The sequence below is a fragment of the Cheilinus undulatus genome, linkage group 5, assembly GCF_018320785.1.
Source record: "Cheilinus undulatus linkage group 5, ASM1832078v1, whole genome shotgun sequence".
NCBI lineage: Eukaryota > Metazoa > Chordata > Actinopteri > Labriformes > Labridae > Cheilinus > Cheilinus undulatus.
The window spans coordinates 23079420-23098761 of record NC_054869.1 but is presented as its reverse complement, the minus strand read 5'-3'; the positions used below and the strand labels follow the sequence as shown (position 1 = coordinate 23098761).

Below are 19342 nucleotides of genomic sequence, written 5' to 3'. Positions count from 1 at the left end.
GTTCAACAAAAAGTGCAGAGGAGTGCTATACTGAAACACAGTGAAGAAACGCAGCTGAAAGAGTATATTAATGACTGAAGGAGTGTCACTGACGAACGGAGTTAAGATTAGCAGAGAATTGAAGAACAGAAAGTAAAAAGAAGATGACATGTACTAATCCCTCAAGGGGAAATTAAATTTAACACCTCGTTTTCAAACCTGCTGTACACTCAGGCTGAAATACATGCACATGTACTAACAGGATCATATGGACATGCACTAACAGAAAAGTAAGGGTCTGCACATGCAGAACTTACATTCAATAAAGCAGTAAAGTGTGGTACAAAAATGCTGCTGGCCACATTTCAGTTTAATTGTTAAAAGCAGCGCAGCAAAGTATGAAAATACAAGACTTTGTAGCAAAGGAGTCTAGCAAAGTATTCAAATGAAGAGAAAGCAATGATGTGATTTAGCAACAACAGTAGGGTACTGAAGGAAATGATAAACATCAGATTGACTTTATTCTCTAAAATCATCATGTGTCAACATCTTAACTTAAGATTTTCAAATATCAGAAAAAAAAAAACATAAAATTTAGAACATTTGAAGTCTAGCATTTATTTTTTCCTGCTACTTTTTATTGCCAGTTTGACGGTCATCAATATTTCTGTGCAGCTGAGATATCCTGTGTGTTCATTTATGCCAAAATGGTTTGAAAAAAAAAGTAAGAACTGAGGATAAAATGTTTTTATTGGGTCTTCATTTTGACTCTTTGTAATGTCAGCCCTTTTGTTTGAAGCTTGAGTCCCAAAAGAAGCAAATACGGTGAACAGCACTAAAGTAAAGACTGAGGATGATGGCTCCAGCAGTGCCCTTTATTATTCTCTATTTAAAACCTCTTAAAGACAGCAACCATTCACCAGCCTGGGTGTGTGTGCGTGAGAGTGCGTCTGTGAGTGTGTATGTGGGGGTCAAGAGGGTTGAGCAGCAGCTTCCAAAATAAAATCAGCAGAAAAGAAATGTCAAGTACCCGATGTTTAGGCACCATATGGTGTGTTTGTGTCTGTGAATGCATGTCTGGTGGTCTATTGTTTGTTGGAACTTTCTATTGGACAATACTGACTTGATGAATGTCCTACTGTCAGCTCACATGCTGAAATGGACTGTTCATATCAGTGTCTGAAACAAATGGTTTTTAATTTGAAAAAAAAAGTAAATGTAGTCGGTGAAAATACAATAGAGTACATTTTAGATAAAAGTGTTATTTTACTACAAACATTAGAGTGTTATATATTGTTCTGTTAGATAACATTTTACAATACAGCAGCGTTTGTAGTTACTAGCATAAGATTTGATAACATTTACATTTGTACTATTATTAGAATATTTGAAAACAAAAAATGTCATTATCATACAAATATTTCAATCTAAAATAAGGTGTGCAGTCCTTTCTTTGATATTTAAATAAATCACATCACTCTTACACAAAAACCTGCCAAGACCAAAGAAAACACAATAAACAAATGCATTTCATTCTCCTTGAGGTAAGAAAATGTCAGATATTAGATATTTTACAGTCTTGATTTAAATGAATATAATGCTTCAATGCAACTGAGACAAAAATATTTGACTCTAAAACACAGACGGCTGATTAGATTTGATTTTAAGCACAGTTTGTGTTGGATAAAGCCCGAACAAATGGATATTTATTCAAAGATTTATTCACTCCCTCCCCTTCCTTTCACCTCATAAAAGGTCCATTAATGGCCTCCTCATTTGGATAACAAAGAGTTAATGACCTCAGGATATTCTGCTGACCTGCAGCAGCGGAGGAGAGGAATATTTGTACGAGATCCACACTCTTGAGCTTTTTTCACCCGTGAATTCCTGATATCTTTCTAGATAATTTCAGACCATTCAGGACTTGGATTGTTCAGAATTGCCTGCCCTTCACAGCGTGAAGTTGTCAGTGTCACATGCTTTCTGACAACTGGAATGACTCTGGAAATACTCAGGAACACCTGCATACATTTTCCTCTCAGCATTTATGCAGTTCTTTAACAATATTAACATAAGAGTGGGAGATAAATGGAGTAGTATAAAGCTGAAAAAATCTGTTTTGTATTAACTGTGTTGTACGCTAGGATTGTTCCAGACTGATATACTGTGTTGTGTTCACTCATACATTCATCCTGACTGAATGCAGAATTCTTACTGTGGATCTGGCAGAAAAAAAGTAAAGTTAAAATCAGGTTGTACAGATGTTTTAGTTCATGTTCACACAAGCGCTCCTCACAGACAATGTTGGGAGATCTTTAGGATTGGTGATGACCGTGTCCAGACCCTGACAGACCAATATTACGCCGTCGAGGATGCAATGTGTACATTCAAAGGCTCAGTTGTGGCAGTACTTTGTGACAGCACTGTTGAGTGAAATTGGTTAAAAAGAAAGTTAACACAATTTTAAATGCAGTGTGTAAAAATCTGAGCCATGTTTTAAGATAAAAAAATGTATTTGTAGGTGGAGAAACCATCAAGAGTATTAACCAACAGTCTGGAGCTCACGTTGAACTGCAGAGAAACCCTCCCCCCTCCACCGATCCCAACACCCGAGTCTTCACCATCAGAGGCACTGCCCAGCAGATGGAACTGGCCCGCCAGCTCATAGATGACAAGATTGGGGTATGCAGACCAAATGTATATAGAAAACAAACCGGGGTTATTCTCTCTACAGACTAATCTAAAATATCATTACACTGTCTCAAAAAATTATTGGCAGATCTTTTATTGTCATCGATGTTTTCCAAATTAAGAAGCTTACCTTCAAACAACAGAACATTTGCACAGAGATTCATAAATGGTTTACCTGATCAAAAGACAGATACTCACTGTAATTAAATAAGTAGTGATCACCAAACTCCCCTTAAGAAACAGCAAGGACAAATTTAAACCACCACAAGTTTAAGTCATTATGCTGAGATAATTTTATTTTCTGTTAGCTGTGATGAAAAGACTTTTTTCCCAAAAACGTTATTGATGCTTCAACCTACAGAGTCCTACTTTTTTGATCTGATTACCTTTGTGATGTACTCTGCTAAGTTGAATCTGAACAATGTTTAATGATTAAGAATATTGTTATGTAAAATGAAGTCATGAAATGGTACATACAGAATTGTCTTTTTAAATGTCAGAACTGAATGAAACAAATTAAATTCTGCTTTCTCTGTCCTCTCCTGTGTAGGGTTCAGGTATTATGAGTAACGGAGGTTTTGGCTTCAGTCCTTTCACCCAGGGCCCTGCTACACACCAGAAGTAAGTCACATAAACATTAAAATGTTCTTTCCACTCTTTCATTGATACTTTAGACATGTCTAATATTCTTTATGTCATGTTTTGACTCCTGTTGTGAGAAATGTATTCATAAAACATTTTTGTGTTCAGCTGTGGTAGCGGGCAAACCTTCCTGACTGGTGTTTGGGGGAACACCTACCAGACCAGTTGGCAAAACCCTGGACAACAAGACCCCGGTAACACACATTTAACATACATTTCACCCACATGCACATTTGCACAAATTGGAGCCAACGGCTGTCACTGTTAGCATGAGTTGTCAGGTCTTGCAGAAACGGATAAACAAAATGAAACATCCTTCTTAATCCATCGTCTGATGAACTGCAATACTTAAAGGTGGGACAAACAAAGTGGGAAAATGGACTTTATCTCTTCTTCAAAGGTCAACAAAAGGTCAAAAGGCAGTGCTTTCCTCAATTCAGATTGTATTTTTGCATTTTTTTTGAGAGGAATGTATTTCTCCTGAGTGGGCGTGGCTTCAGCTCATTCAACAGACACGCCCACACCACCCTGGAGCAGATTTTACTGCCTCATTTTTCATGATTTTTCAGCTTAATTTTATAAACTTAGAGATGTTTTATTTGACTGAAATTTGACCTGGGGGTTCATAACAAAACCACCTGTCATACAAAGAAGTGTCTACAGTGTCTTTAATAAAAAAAAAAAAAAAAAAAAAAAAAAAGAAAAACTATATACTTGGATGATCTTTTAACGCAAGTAGCATACTTTCAGGGACACATGGTTTGGGTCGAGGGGCAGGGGGGGCGCTGATCTGGCTCCAGGGCCTCAAATTGAATAGTCTGTGTTTAGAGTGTTAATTGTGTAATTTATCTTATCCCTGTAGTAGCACTGTTCATATGGCCCTCAGTAGATATGTAAGAGAGTGCAGCTTTCCTTGTGTCCACTTCAAAAATATGACCCCCCCCCCAATAAAATAATATTTTTATCAAGGGGAATTTAACCTTGCTAAATTACCTCGATTTTGTATTTATAAGTCTTTTATTGTTGTGTGTACCTCAGCATCATTGCAAATGAGGATTCTTTCTCTATGTTTCAGAAGATTTAAATAAATAAATACATTAATGAAATATACCCCAACCTTTTTTCAGTAGAAGTTGTGTAGAACCTGAAGAAAACTTTTTCAATTTTCTAAAAAGTTGTGTGAAAGTGTTTGTTACTCAACTAGTGGATTGTAACAAATAACCATTGTCAATTTTCTAATTCTCATTTTGGCAAGGTTTTCATAGTTTAAATGACTTCCACCATACACATGGAATTTAACAGGGTTGTTACAATACCAGAATTTTAAACTTTGCTATCAAACTATTAAACTCTAGATAGCAAGCAGTAAATTTTATCAAGACCTACTGTGATGCGACACCAAGTCCTGCCACCCTATATTGGGTAATTTCTTGTTTTCAGTTAACAGAAAGTATAGCAATACCAACTCCTGCACACTGTCAAAATTGGCAAACGTCTTGGCATACTTGCATAGGTCTGCCTGTGATTTTGAGTAGATTTCTCCTCTCCAAAGCAGCTTTCTTACTGAAGAGAATTTTTAAGTTTGAATAATTTTCTGTATTACTAATCTTTGAATAATACATATTTCAATACAGAAATATTTTTCCCAACTTTAAACAATAAATTCTCATCTCCTTTACCTCTGCCCTAAAGAAAAAACCTGATACTTAGACCACAGTATTCTTGTCCGGTTTATTAAATTGATCCTGTTAGAAATATCCCATCCTTCACACATCCTCTAGTCTTCAATATAAGCTTTTTCATTCACATTCACATTAAAGAGGTAGGGAACACTTTAACATTTTTTTTCATCTGCACACTGAGGTAATGTACTGAAGTATAACAAAACACATTAGTGTTGGTTTTATAGCTGAAATTTGCACCAAACTGATAAAAATCTGGATTTTACGGCTTTTAATTAGCTCAAACAGACATCTGCCTTGAAAAATCTTTTCTGAAAAGGTGTGGCTTGTGTGACGTAGAAACTGACCATCGGAGGTTTCTACGTCACAAACTCTATCTAAAAGATAGAGCGTTACCACCTCTAGCTGACTTTACCATTCAGAGACCACTCCCATCCTTTCTTGCACTGCTTCGGCTCTGAGAACTCTGTATTAACGGCGCTGCTGGAGCTAACAACCCAAACAGGTAGTGCTCAGAACCATCACAGTCCACCACCACACTATAGCCTGCGTCAGGAGACTCTACAGGCAAAAACTCCTCCACTTTAAAAGATCGCTATGAGGCAGCAGTGTTATGGGACTCTTGTCTGTGTCTCTCTCTGACAAGGAGACATCACTGTCACTCCCGCCTCAACTGGAAAACTCCATCCTTTTCCCTTCCCTCTTCTCAGAACCAAACCGCTCACTTCCTGTGCATTTTTGAATTACGGAGGTGGGCAGAGTTAGCTCTGAGCCGGGGGTTCACTTACACTTTAAGGTACAAAGTTAAACAGAAGTAACAGCTATGTTTTGTGTCAGGCTGTGATATTTAGAAAAATCAATAAGGCAAATAGATTTAAGTTGTTTGTTTACCTTGCAGTTCTACCAGTAAGCCCATTAAAAAACATACTGACTAAATCCATGTAGCTGAAATGAATGTAACACTAATAAAATAAGGATGAACTTTCTGTGTGATGCTCATGTGGCAGAGATAATCCAGTTCAGTGAGTTAAGTATGAAGTCTTTTTGTTTTTGTGTGTTTTAGGTCAGCAGAACCAGCCTCAGAGCTTGATGACAGACTACAGTAAGGCCTGGGAGGACTACTACAAGAAACAGAGTAATTTTTTATTACTGACTGCTTTTTCACATTTAGTGTAATCAAATGTAAAATAAAAGGAATCACAAAGACTCGAGAACTTAACAAAACTGTATTAAATCTGTACTAGAGCTGTGGTTGTGTTCTCATGTGTTTCTGTAGGTCAGTCGTCTCAGCAGAGTTCGGTGCCAGACTACACTGCAGTGTTAGCAGAATACTACAGACAGCAGCCCTACCTGTGGAACCCTGCCCAGATACAGGTAAGACACAGAGCAGTAACAAAGCAGATCAAGAACCTGCTCTGGTCTTGAAATCAAAATGTTCCTGAGACAGGTTTTCTGTTCGACCAGGAACCATCAGAGAGGCACTGCTATTTCCTGTTATTAAACTCTGCAAATGATGGAATTTCCTGTGTCTTTAGGATCACTAGAGGCTCCCCCCTCACTGGTGAAGGCCTCGGATGGTCGTCGAAGGCAACCGAATCGGGGTTTCCTTGCAACGCTCTGCCGCTTCCTCCTTCCTTTTGTAGAGAAAACTAAGGATTAACTGAAAAATCACGAACTCTTTTCTTTCTGTTTTTTAACCTTACAAAGTCGATATTTTGTCAGGCAGATTTTTTTGGACTAGCCTTCGGTCTCTCCACCGTGTAGACCTGGTTTTTCTTTTTTTTTTTTTTTTTTTTTTATCAAACTTGAACTTAAAGATGTATCAGTGTGGCTTTGAACAAAAAAATCAAGTTTAATCTATATTTTGTCTAGTTTTATTTTCCAATAAGAAAACGGTGTAAGGCTTAGCAGTCTTGAGTAAGAAAATCAGATATTATTATTATTATTTTGTTTATGATAATGTTTTAAAGCATGCGTCAGATTGTGTGTGTTGACTCTCAGTTATTTTTTTTTTATTTTTGGCATAGAAATATTTTAATAGCATCAGATGGAAATTTAATGTTTTACCGTCAGAGACAAAACTGTTTTTTGTACTAAATTTGTGCTCGCTGGGTCTGTTTGTTCTCGATCTAATTTTACCTGTTAAGTCGCCATCTTGGAGGTGCAATGATGCGTTTATTGTTTTCTTTTGGTTTGATGATAGTTCTTATTCCTGTATCTCTTTAGTGATTCTTTAGTTTTTATGATGTAATGATGAATAAATGCCGATTTATATTGCGTTGTCTAAAGCCAGATCTCTCTGTGGTCAAACACTTTGTGTCCTCCACAGGGTTAAACCTCCAGACGACACCATGTTTCCCTGCCTCAACTTTCATTACAAAAGGGGGAAATTTACTATTTTCTTACAGAATGAAACTTTATTATTATTGTTGTTGTATCTTAGTTCTGCATTTCTATTTTGCCGATTTGTTAATAGAAGAAGTGTTAGGAACTGAACAATGAAGTTATCGATTCTATAAGCAATGTGTTAGCTTGAACAAGCGCATTGGCTAAATGCGCAAGTGAGCTAAACGTGTGTTAGTAAAAAGATGTGTGTTACCTCAACTGTGTGTTAGCTGAATGAATGTGGTTGACTTGATTCTGTTAGCTGTCTTGTATTAGCTGAATGTACAAATTGATTGAAAGACATGTTGTCTGTTTGTTGAAGCCGTTTGTGTTAGCGCTGAAATATGGCTATTACTGAACATGCACATTGGCAGTTTTTGTCAGCTGATTGGGTGTGGGGGGCTGAACTGTTTGTTGTCTACTGTGTGCGAGCAGAATGTGTGGGTCTGCCGGGCTAAATTTTTTTTGCTAGGCTAACTTTAAATGTGCCGCATTCACAACACATAGTTTAGACAGGAAGTTTGATGAATGAGAAAGCAAACAGCCTCTAAATTGTAAATATTGTGAGTTTCTTACAGCTTAGGTATTCCCCTTTTTAAGAAAGAAGCTAGATTATCCAGAAAATCTTCAGTAGCATTAGTATCAAGTTAAACTGTGTTTATAATCCATTTTGTAAACTGAAAAAAGACGCACACTGTGAATTCTACATTTACTTGTGCTTATGAACTGCCATTAAAATTAGAAGAAACACCTGAAGTAGGCTTCATACCTGTTCAGTAAAACTAACAAAGTCAGCAGCATGTAGCCAATGTGACAAAATCATCCCAAACCCTCCCGTTATGGTTTGAAGCATTAGCCGATTAGCATTTGCTGGTGGTGAGAGTGTATGAGCTTTACTTTGTACATTAGCAAAACGGCACATTTTAGCTAAAGTTGCAGACTATGCTTACACCATACTGTTGATTCATTAGCTATACTTTGGGTTGTATGTACATGTTAGTTTGTGTGCGGTGTGTGTGTTTTGTGTCTGCTAAGGCTGGGTTATGGCTCTCCAACTTGTCATTTCTGAAAGTTTGTGTGGCAATTTTATAAATGTATGAATAATATTTTTGCTTTACCTTTTCAAACCACCTTCCAGACAGGAATTTAGATGTATGAATAAGCTTGTTGGACACATTGCTAGATTTTTACAATTTGTAAGTTAGCCTTCTGATAGCCGTCATGGGAAATGTTTGTGTGGCAGATATTTAATTCCAGCTAAGCGAAAGGTTCGTTAGCATTGTGCGTTATGTCTGGTGTGCGTTTCTGTGCGTTAGCTGAACTTTGTTGTGTGTGTCGGACCACAGAGAGGTTTGTCTTGTCGAGGGAGATCTGGCTGTTGTTGAGTTGAATATTGAATCAGTGGTTCTGTTTCTTGTATATGTGACGATGATGATGACGATAATAATAATTAATGACGACGATAATAATGAGTTCTCCTGTACAGGGGCCTATTTAAATCTGTTCATCCAGATATGAATATTCAGTTTGTCGATAAGATAATATGGTTTGTGTAAATTTCCACTCTCTGGCAGGTGCTCTCCAGTTAAAAATGTACTTTGTTATCCTGTTAAATTTGAGATTGTTTAATTCACGTTGTGTCTAACCGATTTACAAAGAGAAGTATGTGTTATATATAGTCTCAAGACTGCTAGGCTAACTGTCTCTATCTCTTCTCCTTGTCTTTCTGTCTGTCTGGACGGCGTCACGTTAAAAAGTTGATTGGATTTGAATTCTTCAACGCGTCTGTAATCGGACCATGTGATTACAGCTGAGTGTTATCGTCACAGGCGTGTTGAACAGTCCTGCAGCTGGTTAGCGTGGCGGCTCCGAGGCAAGGAGAGCTGTAGTCAATGGGGGTTTTACATCCCAAATAATAATTGAAAAACACAGGAGTGGACAGTGTTCTGGTGTCCTGCCCCAGTTCAAGGCTCGTTGCTGGCTAGAACCTGCACTGGGTCTTACCCGGATCACCCCAATATCCCAGAACCAGGACTGGACACGACATCACCCATCCACTCCAGTTTAGATCTTCCTAGTCCTAAGCCCTTGTCCTGAAGGGGTGATGGGAAGCTTTTTGGTTTCATGGTTTCTGTTGTTTTTCTAATGGGCAGATGTCCTAACTGTAACCTGCAGATTTTTCTATTAGATTGTATTGACAGATAGAGTTGTGTATGAACCCGAGCCACGAGACTGTCGATGGCCAAGAAAGAGGCAGATGGATGATTATGATGTTTAACATGAGGGCTAATAAACAGGCTCATTCTTTCTGACTGACTGTGTTTTTATCTCCGTGTACAAAATCTTTTTTTTACTGTTTTCATTACAGCAAGCCAGAAGAAAATATTCAGTTTAAAAAAATAATAATTATTTCATTAAGTTAGGATCCAAAAAAATCTAAAATATCTGGCCAATATTTTAACCAAATTAGGGATTTTTTTCTGTTTTTTTAATAGCTGATTTTAAAGCACTTTATGAGCACAAGTTGAACCTGAAATCTCACCAAGTTCACCTTCAAATTTCCGACCAGTGCTTTTTTTTTAATGACAATTTGAACATCTAAAGTCACATGGAAATTGGGTGAATGGAACAGTCTGATACACTCAAACATGCAAAAATATCTGAACTGAGAACTAAAGCCTGCAATGTGAATGCAACAAAACTGATCATGTTTTGATCAAAGTGCAATGTTTTACATGTTTATTGGTAATGGTATATGATTTGCTTAAGTAAGGCTCTGATTTCGATTTACTCTGGGCTCTGAGCCATAACTTCTGCAAAATATTAGGGTCAACAACCACCAACAAAGAAATAGTTCAGTAAATAACCAAAAATAAATCAGAATGCTGAGAAAAAAGTCAGAATTCTGAGGTAAAAGTCTTCTAATTTTAATCACAGAATTAGGACTTTTTTGTCAGAATTAGCACTTTTTTGTCACAAATTTAAAAAAAAATTGTATCTCAATTTTTGCCTGTGATGTATCTGCATACCCCTCAGAAAGTAGGTAGTTGCACCCCTGGTCGTGGCACCACCCACTGGTTAAAAATTTCTGTCCCTTACTTGCTTGTGAGGAAGTTGGCAACCCTACCCACAACATATTACTTACATTGCCCCATAGCCACCATTCTAGAAAAAGGTTGCTTGCTTTGCTATTCTGGCTAATCTTTAGCCAAATGATTCACATGGTTTTATATACTGGTAAATGCTGAATATAATACACCATTTTAGACCTGGATAAATTTGCTTCGATACAAAGCTTATGAAAAGCATGAAAAACGCACCTTAAATGCAAGAATACCAAGATTTTTTTTCTTTTTTTTTTGTCCTGTAAAAAGTACTAACCACTTATGCCATGTGCTTCGCCTCATCAGAGGCAGAGAGAAACTCTTAAGTGCTTCCTAAATTTAGGGTCACATTACATCAGTTTTTTTACTGTTGACCAGACACGGGCTGGGTCATCTTACCCCATTCTCCCCTACCCTTTTAACCAAAATGCATGATTTGAGTTTTACCCTGATTTATTGATACTGCCATCTTTAACTGCTTCTGAGCTTACAGTTCGTAACTTACGAATTTGGACCCTCAAAGAACTTAAAATGATGTGAAGTTTATGCTAACCACAGTGGCTAGCTTTGCCTATAAAAAGCTTCCTCTGATGCTAACGTATTCATCAAGCTAACATCAACAAAAGAAACAGAGCAGGCACCACCAGCATGTAAGTACAGTTTCTTTTAAAGTATGCAGTGAAGCCTAAATGTGCGATTAACATGTCACTGGGGTGCTGGGGTAAACACAGACATATTTTTGATACAATTTACAAAGCACTATTATATTTTTTACTCCTCTTAAGTTAGAGTGCTAACAAAGAAAAAGTTGTCTTAATCGATTCAGCTGGTGATCTAGCTCTGTCACCTCACTCTGAGTTTTACAGTCACAGAATGTCAGAGAATATAACTTTAATCTCACAAGCACCTTAGCCCTGTTTAATGGCAAAGTCCTACACTGCCTTTACTATTTAACTGCAACTACATGTACCTCATGTAAATCTTCCAACAATCTTGTATATATACAGTGCTTCACAAATTAATTAGACCATCTGTCATATTTGTCTCAAACACCATCCAGCATCATGAAGTGTTTTAATGCGGGCTCTTTCATTTTCACTGAGCTCTCCACGTTTTACCATTTTGAACAGGAATGAGAAATTTCAAACTGAATTCACCCAAATTTGAGCCGGCTCACTGGGCTTCTCTGAGAAGTCAGAAATGAATCAAGCATAACATTCAACCACTAAAACTCATTTTTCTGTTCAGGAATGCAAGTAAATAACTATAATTTGACATATTAATCAAGAAATATTGATGTGCTTTACTATTTTTTCTGTTTTTTTTGTAAATCAGTAAATTGAAAAATTCATGGATAACAATAATAATTATATTTTAGCATTAAAAATATCATTTGGGTTAAAGAGCTTCTACATATGGATGTATAAATCATTGCAGAAACATAAAAAATATTTTGGTAATTACCAATGCTGTTAATTTAGGGCAGCTGTGGCATAAACCTTACTTTGGTTAGGATTAGGGTGGTATAATAAATTTGTTAAGCACTGTATTTCTGATGATGTCTGTTAAGCATTTTTTGCATGCCTTTCAACCACACCATTAATGTACACAGGTTTGTATACACTAGAAAAAATACCTACAAGGGCTTGTACACATTTAAATCAAAGTGAAATTCCTTGTTGCATAGCTAAGTATTTTTGACAAGTAAAGCTGATCCTGATTCTGAACCTCTGTTACCCTCATTCAGGTCAGACGTCATTGAGCTGAGGAGTCATTTAATGGTGATTAGGTGAGTCAAACTGGCAGGAAAGTCTTTAGTCTCTTTTTAAAATTGAAATATTCAATTTTATAACCACCATTGAACATACCATAATGACATTCTGGAAGACAAGAAACTGTAGGCCTACATGTTTTACAGGGAATTCATAACTCTAAGTGATGTGCCTACAAAAGTTTTTTTTTTTTTTTTTTTTTTTTTTTTATACATTTTCCTGCAGTAGGCTAAATGTCAAAGTCAATGCAATACATTTATTTACAAATGCAGAAATCTAAGGTGGCCCTGGAGGTCAAGAATGAAATATTTAACCCTCTGCGAAACAGCTGCCATGAAATATTTCAGCATAAAAAAGTAACACCATAAAAGTAATAAGTCACCTGCAGCTAAATATTACACCCGCTGCAAATTATTATAGTGGCTGTGAATTATTTCATAACAGCTTTAATATTTTGCTTCTTTTATTGCACAGAGGGTGAAATATTTAGTAGTTTACCTGCAGGCCCACAGTAAAAAACATTTATTTTGATTAACAGAAACTTAAAAGTAAACATGATATCCGTGGCTGTGTTTGATGAAACACTCAGGGTCAGTTTTGCTCTGAGCTGCCGTCACAGCAAGTCTTTATGTCCTGACATGAAAAGTGGGATTTATTATTTATTCATGTTCCCAGAGCGGAGACAGATGGTCTGTTAGCGTGATGTCATCTGTCATTAAGACATTACTGTAATCACACTCTCACACTCACCTACTGACCTGCAGGGATGAATGAAGCAGCACTGAGGGAGGAACACAGGGATCGAAGAAATAAAATGTTTTTATAGCTGTTTTATCCTTTTAAAGATTGCAAAGTTTTTGTGACAGCAAACAGCACACTGAACCAAGCTGAAAGTCAAAAATGAAAAACACATCTATTGTCAAAATTTCTCAAATTTACACCCTGGTAAAAGAAACTGACCAATAAACAAGTAGTCTCTTGATATTATTTAAGCACATGAAAAATTATAATTTTAGCCCTTAAAATATGTTGAAATTCTTATTAGTCTTTTTCCTGTTGTTTTATTCATGTTTATGTGCTCTGATTCTCTTCCTAGTAATGCCGCTGTTTTAGAGTTGGATTTGAAAAGGAACTTAAACTATCAAGTTTAGTCTGTGAAATGTAAAGAATCATCATACAGAAAATTGTCTAGCCCAAGTCCTTAGTGTTTCACTGATTTCTCCTGCTGACAGCCTTAGAAAAGCACAGTTTCTGTCAGATTTGAAGTTGAGCTGGCCAAAACTTCTGCTCTTAAAACTTTAAACTCAGGTTGTTTGGTCCATTAGATCCACAATAATTCACGCACAAAGCATCAGAATCCAAATCAACATTTCAGAGCCGATGAAGAGATGATAAGGCATTGTAGCTGTGTGAAAAACTTTTCTATTTCAAGCAAGATGCTCTCTCTGTCCTGGAAATAATGCTCAAATGATCTGATTTGTACTCATTCACGGAAATTGTAAAAAGTCTGTTTTTGATAGCTTACACATGGAATAAATAGGGGTGGGTAGATAAGGAAAGGGTTCACTTATGAGAAGGGCATTTGCCCAAAGAATGTGTTAAACACGCTGAACTAATTGTTATAAATGCCACCCAGAACTTCTTGTTCCAGGTGGGATTTTAGCTCCTGAAGCACCTTGCCTCTTGTGTTAATCTGCTGTTTACTGTGGATACAAAAGGATACTTTTATGAGCCGGAGTACACAGTGGAACAACTTCTGCAGATGGAGACCTGGTGGTGTAAGAGTGGAAACCGTAAGCCCATGCCCACGAGAGCTATTGCTGTCACGAGTATGCCTTCAAGACCCCTCTTAAGGACATTTCTGCGCATCACTCCATCCAGAGTTCCCTGCCTTACTGAACTCTGGTGTTTTATGGACCTTTTTCAACTTTACAAAGATAAGCTGGAGAAACAGACCAGAAATTTGTCATCCAAGTAAGTTTATGGCTTCTTCTAATGGCTGATAACTAGACTACTAGTTTACTTTATGGATAAAATGAATCAGCTGTTCAAACTGAGCTGAAATAACTAGTTTATAGCTGATCAGATCAAAGAGGTGGAAGAGCACGTAGCTGGTAGTCGAAGCTCACATTGCAAAATAAACTAGAAAAGCATTCATAGAGCATGGACCTCCGCCATTAGCCCTATCTCCCAGTAGTGAAGAATCCTTTAAAAAATACTTGGATCAATCCCCATGTGCCCCCCCACCATGGCATTCGCCGATTACTCCCACCCTGGTGGGGTGGAAACACGGTGAGGCAAAGCATTGGTTTCGCGACTTGTGGTCAATCACAGCAGAAGCATTGCCTGCAGGTGCCAACAGATGCACTGACAGTCTCACTGATGGTCTCACTGGACAACTGGAAGTCATGGCAGAGGGTGAATATTCCTCTAGTCCTCCCAGCATTGTGAGTATTCTCGCTACAATTCGCTGTCTTTCTCTCTGTTACGCTCTAACTCGTCTCCTCGACTTGGCATGCGTCTTTCAAACTCTATGAATTCCAAAACTTTGAATAGAAACACACCCAAAGTGCTGCTGGGACTGAAGTTACTCATGTCCACCATCTCCTGGTGTAAAGTAGTCCTCTGCCATTAGTCCTATCTCCCAATAGTACAGAATCCTTAAAAACATTTTGGCCCATTTTAACATAAGTCTCGTTAAATTATTCAGTGAAATTGCACCCATCTGCTGTGCTGTATAGTCTAGCTTCTAATGGGCAATGCTTACTGAACTCATTAGAGGGAATGTCCCTTTTCAAAAATACCAAAATGTCCCTTTAACATGAGTTTTTCCATCTTCTTAGTAAGTAGCAGGGACACAGGCTTTGTCTGCTCTGAGGTTGTCAGAATTAGGTTTGCATATATTAACTAAAATCAAAGTAACACACTTAGTAGAGGGTTCATCAAAAGGTCTTTGGTAGTGACAAATGTGTATGGGCCTGTTCTGTTGGGATTTTAACACTGAAAACAAAGTTGATGCAAATCTTTGACAGTAATGCATTATTTTCTTTTTGTATTGGACCTGGAGGGGCTCACCATTTTTTTACAATACAAGAAGGAGATGCTCCAAATGAAAAGGCTGGGAACCACTGGTGTAGAAATCTAAAAGAAAAGTAAGTTACTCCTCACTTGATTTTTTTTATTCGTAGTTTTTTTTTTTTTATATGTCAGTTAAAATTAACATTCAGATTAACATAGCTGTTGGATATGGATATACCTTGCTAACCAACCCAAGGGCATATCCAGGTAGAGGCCAGGGGCGGCCACCCTAGAAGTCTGATTGGCCAGCCCATAACTAAATTATGATTGGCTTTGTGCTTTGTTGTTACTTTAATAGATTTTTCGGGCTGTGCTGCAGGCTGCTCAATGCTCTCTTTGCATGGAATGTCTGCTCTTGTCAGTGCTTGAAACTGTGAGCTCTGACATCTTTTAAGTCTTTAAAATGAAACATCTGTCTACTAGGGCTGGGCAATTAATCACAAATTAGATTAAATCGCAATTTACAAATCACAGAAGTAGCAATATTTAACTTGAAATGTGTCAAAATAGCAGTTTAGTACATTATTTTTTGCTGCAGGAGGAGACATTTTATGCACATTATGCAAACATTCAAGTGTCAATTTTTTCTAGAATGGTTTACAAAAAATCTCCTTTTCATGTTTTATGCATGTTTTTCTTGATCAAAACAAGTAACATAAAAATGATAATCCCCTTCAATAAAGCAGTTGTGAACAAATTTGCATTATAAGCAAAAATAATTGCAATCACATTATTTTTTTTAATTGTTCTACCCTAGCTCACATCTCCAGCCACGATCAGCTGACAGCCAGATAATAATGAATTATTGCGTACCAGCTCCCACAGCCAATTGCAACTCCTTCTCTCAAAACATTTAGATATAATGTATTCCTCACTAATCCCCACTTGCATTTATGCTGAAACGCCACACTGCTGCTGGCAGAGCCTCACCTTCCCCACCCCAGCTGCCTCCTTTATAGCTAAAAGCTTGTTACACCCTCGTATTCAGATTCATGCTACTATAGATTATTTCCTTCTGAAATGATTTCATTTTTTTCAATATACATTGTCATTGGTTTAAATATAGGATAATTTATTGCTTGGATATTTTAATAAAATACATAAGATGAGGAACCCAGAAAGTATCACATATTAGATCACAATCCCAATATTTGGAAAAAAAATGCATTTATATTGTTTTTGCAATTTTTCGTTCAGCCCTACTGTGTACTACTTTTAAAGGTAAAAATGTTTATATTAAAACAGGAAAGATACCTGTGTACTACTTGAATGCAGGATGTATAATTGTATATATCTAAGGTAAAATCAGACAGGTGAAATAAATTTCAGTGTTGTATCTGTGCACTTTTACTTCAGACCACAAGTCATTGCTACACTTGGACCTCTGTAACTCCTAAAATAGATTAACTCTACTCAATAAATTAAAAAACAACAACACAGATTTAAAATTAAAGCTCATAGACCAATGGCATCATAGTTACATCCACTTTTCACTGTCAGTATTTTTTGAAACTGCAGCATTAATCCACTAGTCATAGTTTTTACTTTTTTTACAGGAGACTCGGGTAGCTGAAGATAATTAAAGTCAAAACAAGAAATCCTAAAATTTCATTACCCTCATTAGTATAACACTTATTTTGACCAAATCACAAATTATAATGAAAGCATAGGGACAAAAAAGGAAGGGTGAAGGACTTTTATTGTGAAGGGGAGAGGGGATAAAATGTTGAAGATGGAGATGATGGAGCGATAATGATTGATGGAGGAATCAGACAGGAAATAACGAGAACTAAAGACTCCACTGTTACTGGCACTGTGTGTGTGCGTGTGTGTGCATATGTGTGTGTTTTTGTGTGGTTTTGTTGCAGTGTAGTGTGTCAGTGGTCATAAAGTACAGGAAAGAGCTCGGTAAGTACAGATGAACTGTGTGCATCGACCTGATTAAACATTAAAGTAATGGTGATCTGGATCGAGTCCAAATGTTTCCCATGATGCTCAGGGACCAACAGGAGCAATAAACTGCCCGTCTCAGCTGACCGCACTGCACGGCAAAAAGTATGTGGATAGCCGAGCACAGAGTAACGTGTGGTAGTGATACTGTGTTCAACAGCACTCTCTGTGTGTTCCTCCATGTTTAGATGCTGCACCGCTGGAGAGATGTTCTGATATTTTTGTGCTGTATCCCCTCAGACTGGACTTAAGTTTCACAAGACACCAAGTTCCCCTCCAACACATGGTATGATACAATTATTATTTATACATTTTCAACACCAACACACAATGCACTCATGCTATAGTGGTGCCCATAGCTTTGATTGTAATATGGACCTGCTGGCTAAGAAGAAAAGGAACACAAACCCCCCAAAACCAGCTAGCTCATGTTAGCAGCATCTCATGCTCCCTTCCTGTGTCCACCAGAAAAACACAGAGTTTTGTTATCATACAGTGGCTAAACTTTGTATTTCTTACCAAGCTGCAGCTTTTGGTGTTGAAAAAAGTGGATGCTACAGTATAGCTCTTGTTTTAATCAGAACTTGAACGCATTTATTCATTAAAACAAGAGCAGTGAGCCACACTGAAAGCTTGGCATGGAAGAGAAGATGTTTTTGCACATCTCCTGACCAGCTTTGGCATGAATTTTATCAACCAACCAGGTCCGCAGGTCAAAAACTACAGCAGCGCTAGCCTGTCGAGCTCAGGTTACAGCTGAAGCTGGGCATGTCTACTACCTCATTCTGTCTTGTCGCTCTGATTTGCCCGTAATGAGTGTGACAGACAGAATGTTGGTCCAATCACCTGAGATTTTTATTTCAAAGTCCTGCACTTCCCAAATACTACATAGGGGAGGTTTGCCATATGAATGTGAATATATCTACGCATTGGAAAACATATATTTGAACCAGTCTCTCTGGCTTGTCAGGCTAATTTAATCACTCATTTGTGATTATATAAAAGCTAAGAGTTATTGGTAGGCACCTAGCAGGTAGCCGAATCTTGCATTGTAAACCAGAATCAAACACAGAGGCTTTCTGGGTGAAAAATTGAACACTTCAAAACATTATCTATACTGCGTACAGTTGAGCCAGCATTGTTTTTTGGCCCATTTTTACCCTAAACTTGTTTAGTCACACAGAGAAACTATACCCATCTGCTACACAGTAGATTCTCCAAGTGTGTCCTGTTTGGAGGGCTTTAAGCAACTTTTTCACACCAATTATTGGCCCACAGTCCTTCTAGTTACACTGATAAAAGGATCTAAACTTGACATATCCTTTTTAAAGATAAACACGACTTTCTTTTATAGTGACAGTACCAGATCATGTTTTCCCATACATCAGTAAAAAAAACACACTGAGCTTTTGCACAAACACACAAATAATAATCGAAATAAAATGGTTATTTTCTACATTTTTGTGCTTCTGATTTTTCCTGATTATTTAAATATACCTTCGATTAACGCTGAACTTTAGGTTTAACAGAATAAATGTGACTGTAAGGTACTTTTCTTCAAGTAAAGGCCTCTGAGTACTTCCCTCATCACTGATCAGCTGTAGTCTCCAGCTCCTCAGACATTTAATGAAGCTGTCAGTCAGACTCAGAGCTGATTGGTTATCCCAAGAGAACAGATCGTTAACATTAGTCAAAGTTTATCTGAAGGTTTAACTAACATTTATGGGTGATAAACTAACAACATAATGCTTGTTTCATGTTTTAATGTCACATAAACATGTGCTGCCTTTGCTAAATGTCTAACCAAGAATAAATATTTTAGTATACATCCTGATATTATTGTAGACGCTTTAACGAACCTCTGGTGATGATGATGATGAAGAGTGGTGAGAAAACTGCGACAAGCTGCTGAAAAAAAAAGAGAACCCCTGAACAACAAGAGGGAGCGTTTGATTTTGATCCCAGAGCAGCTGACAGCTTGTCTCCTCTCAGCCGCTGATGATCATTAAAAGGCTTTTTAAAGGAGGATTATTAACGTCTGTCCGGCCGGCATGAATAC

General features: G+C 37.4%; 1 protein-coding gene across 1 annotated transcript in view; it reads left to right on the top strand.

Annotated features, from left to right (window-relative positions):
* The window catches only part of LOC121509675 (far upstream element-binding protein 3-like), a 43005-nt gene extending 33314 nt beyond the window's left edge, over positions 1–9691 (top strand). The window contains exons 13-18 of the mRNA XM_041787244.1: positions 2501–2661; positions 3221–3291; positions 3421–3506; positions 6058–6129; positions 6271–6368; positions 6530–9691. Coding sequence (XP_041643178.1) covers positions 2501–2661; positions 3221–3291; positions 3421–3506; positions 6058–6129; positions 6271–6368; positions 6530–6538 — 497 coding nt within the window. The 3' untranslated portion in view covers positions 6539–9691. The remainder of the gene's footprint in view (positions 1–2500; positions 2662–3220; positions 3292–3420; positions 3507–6057; positions 6130–6270; positions 6369–6529) is intronic.
* Positions 9692–19342: the final 9651 nt, after the last annotated feature.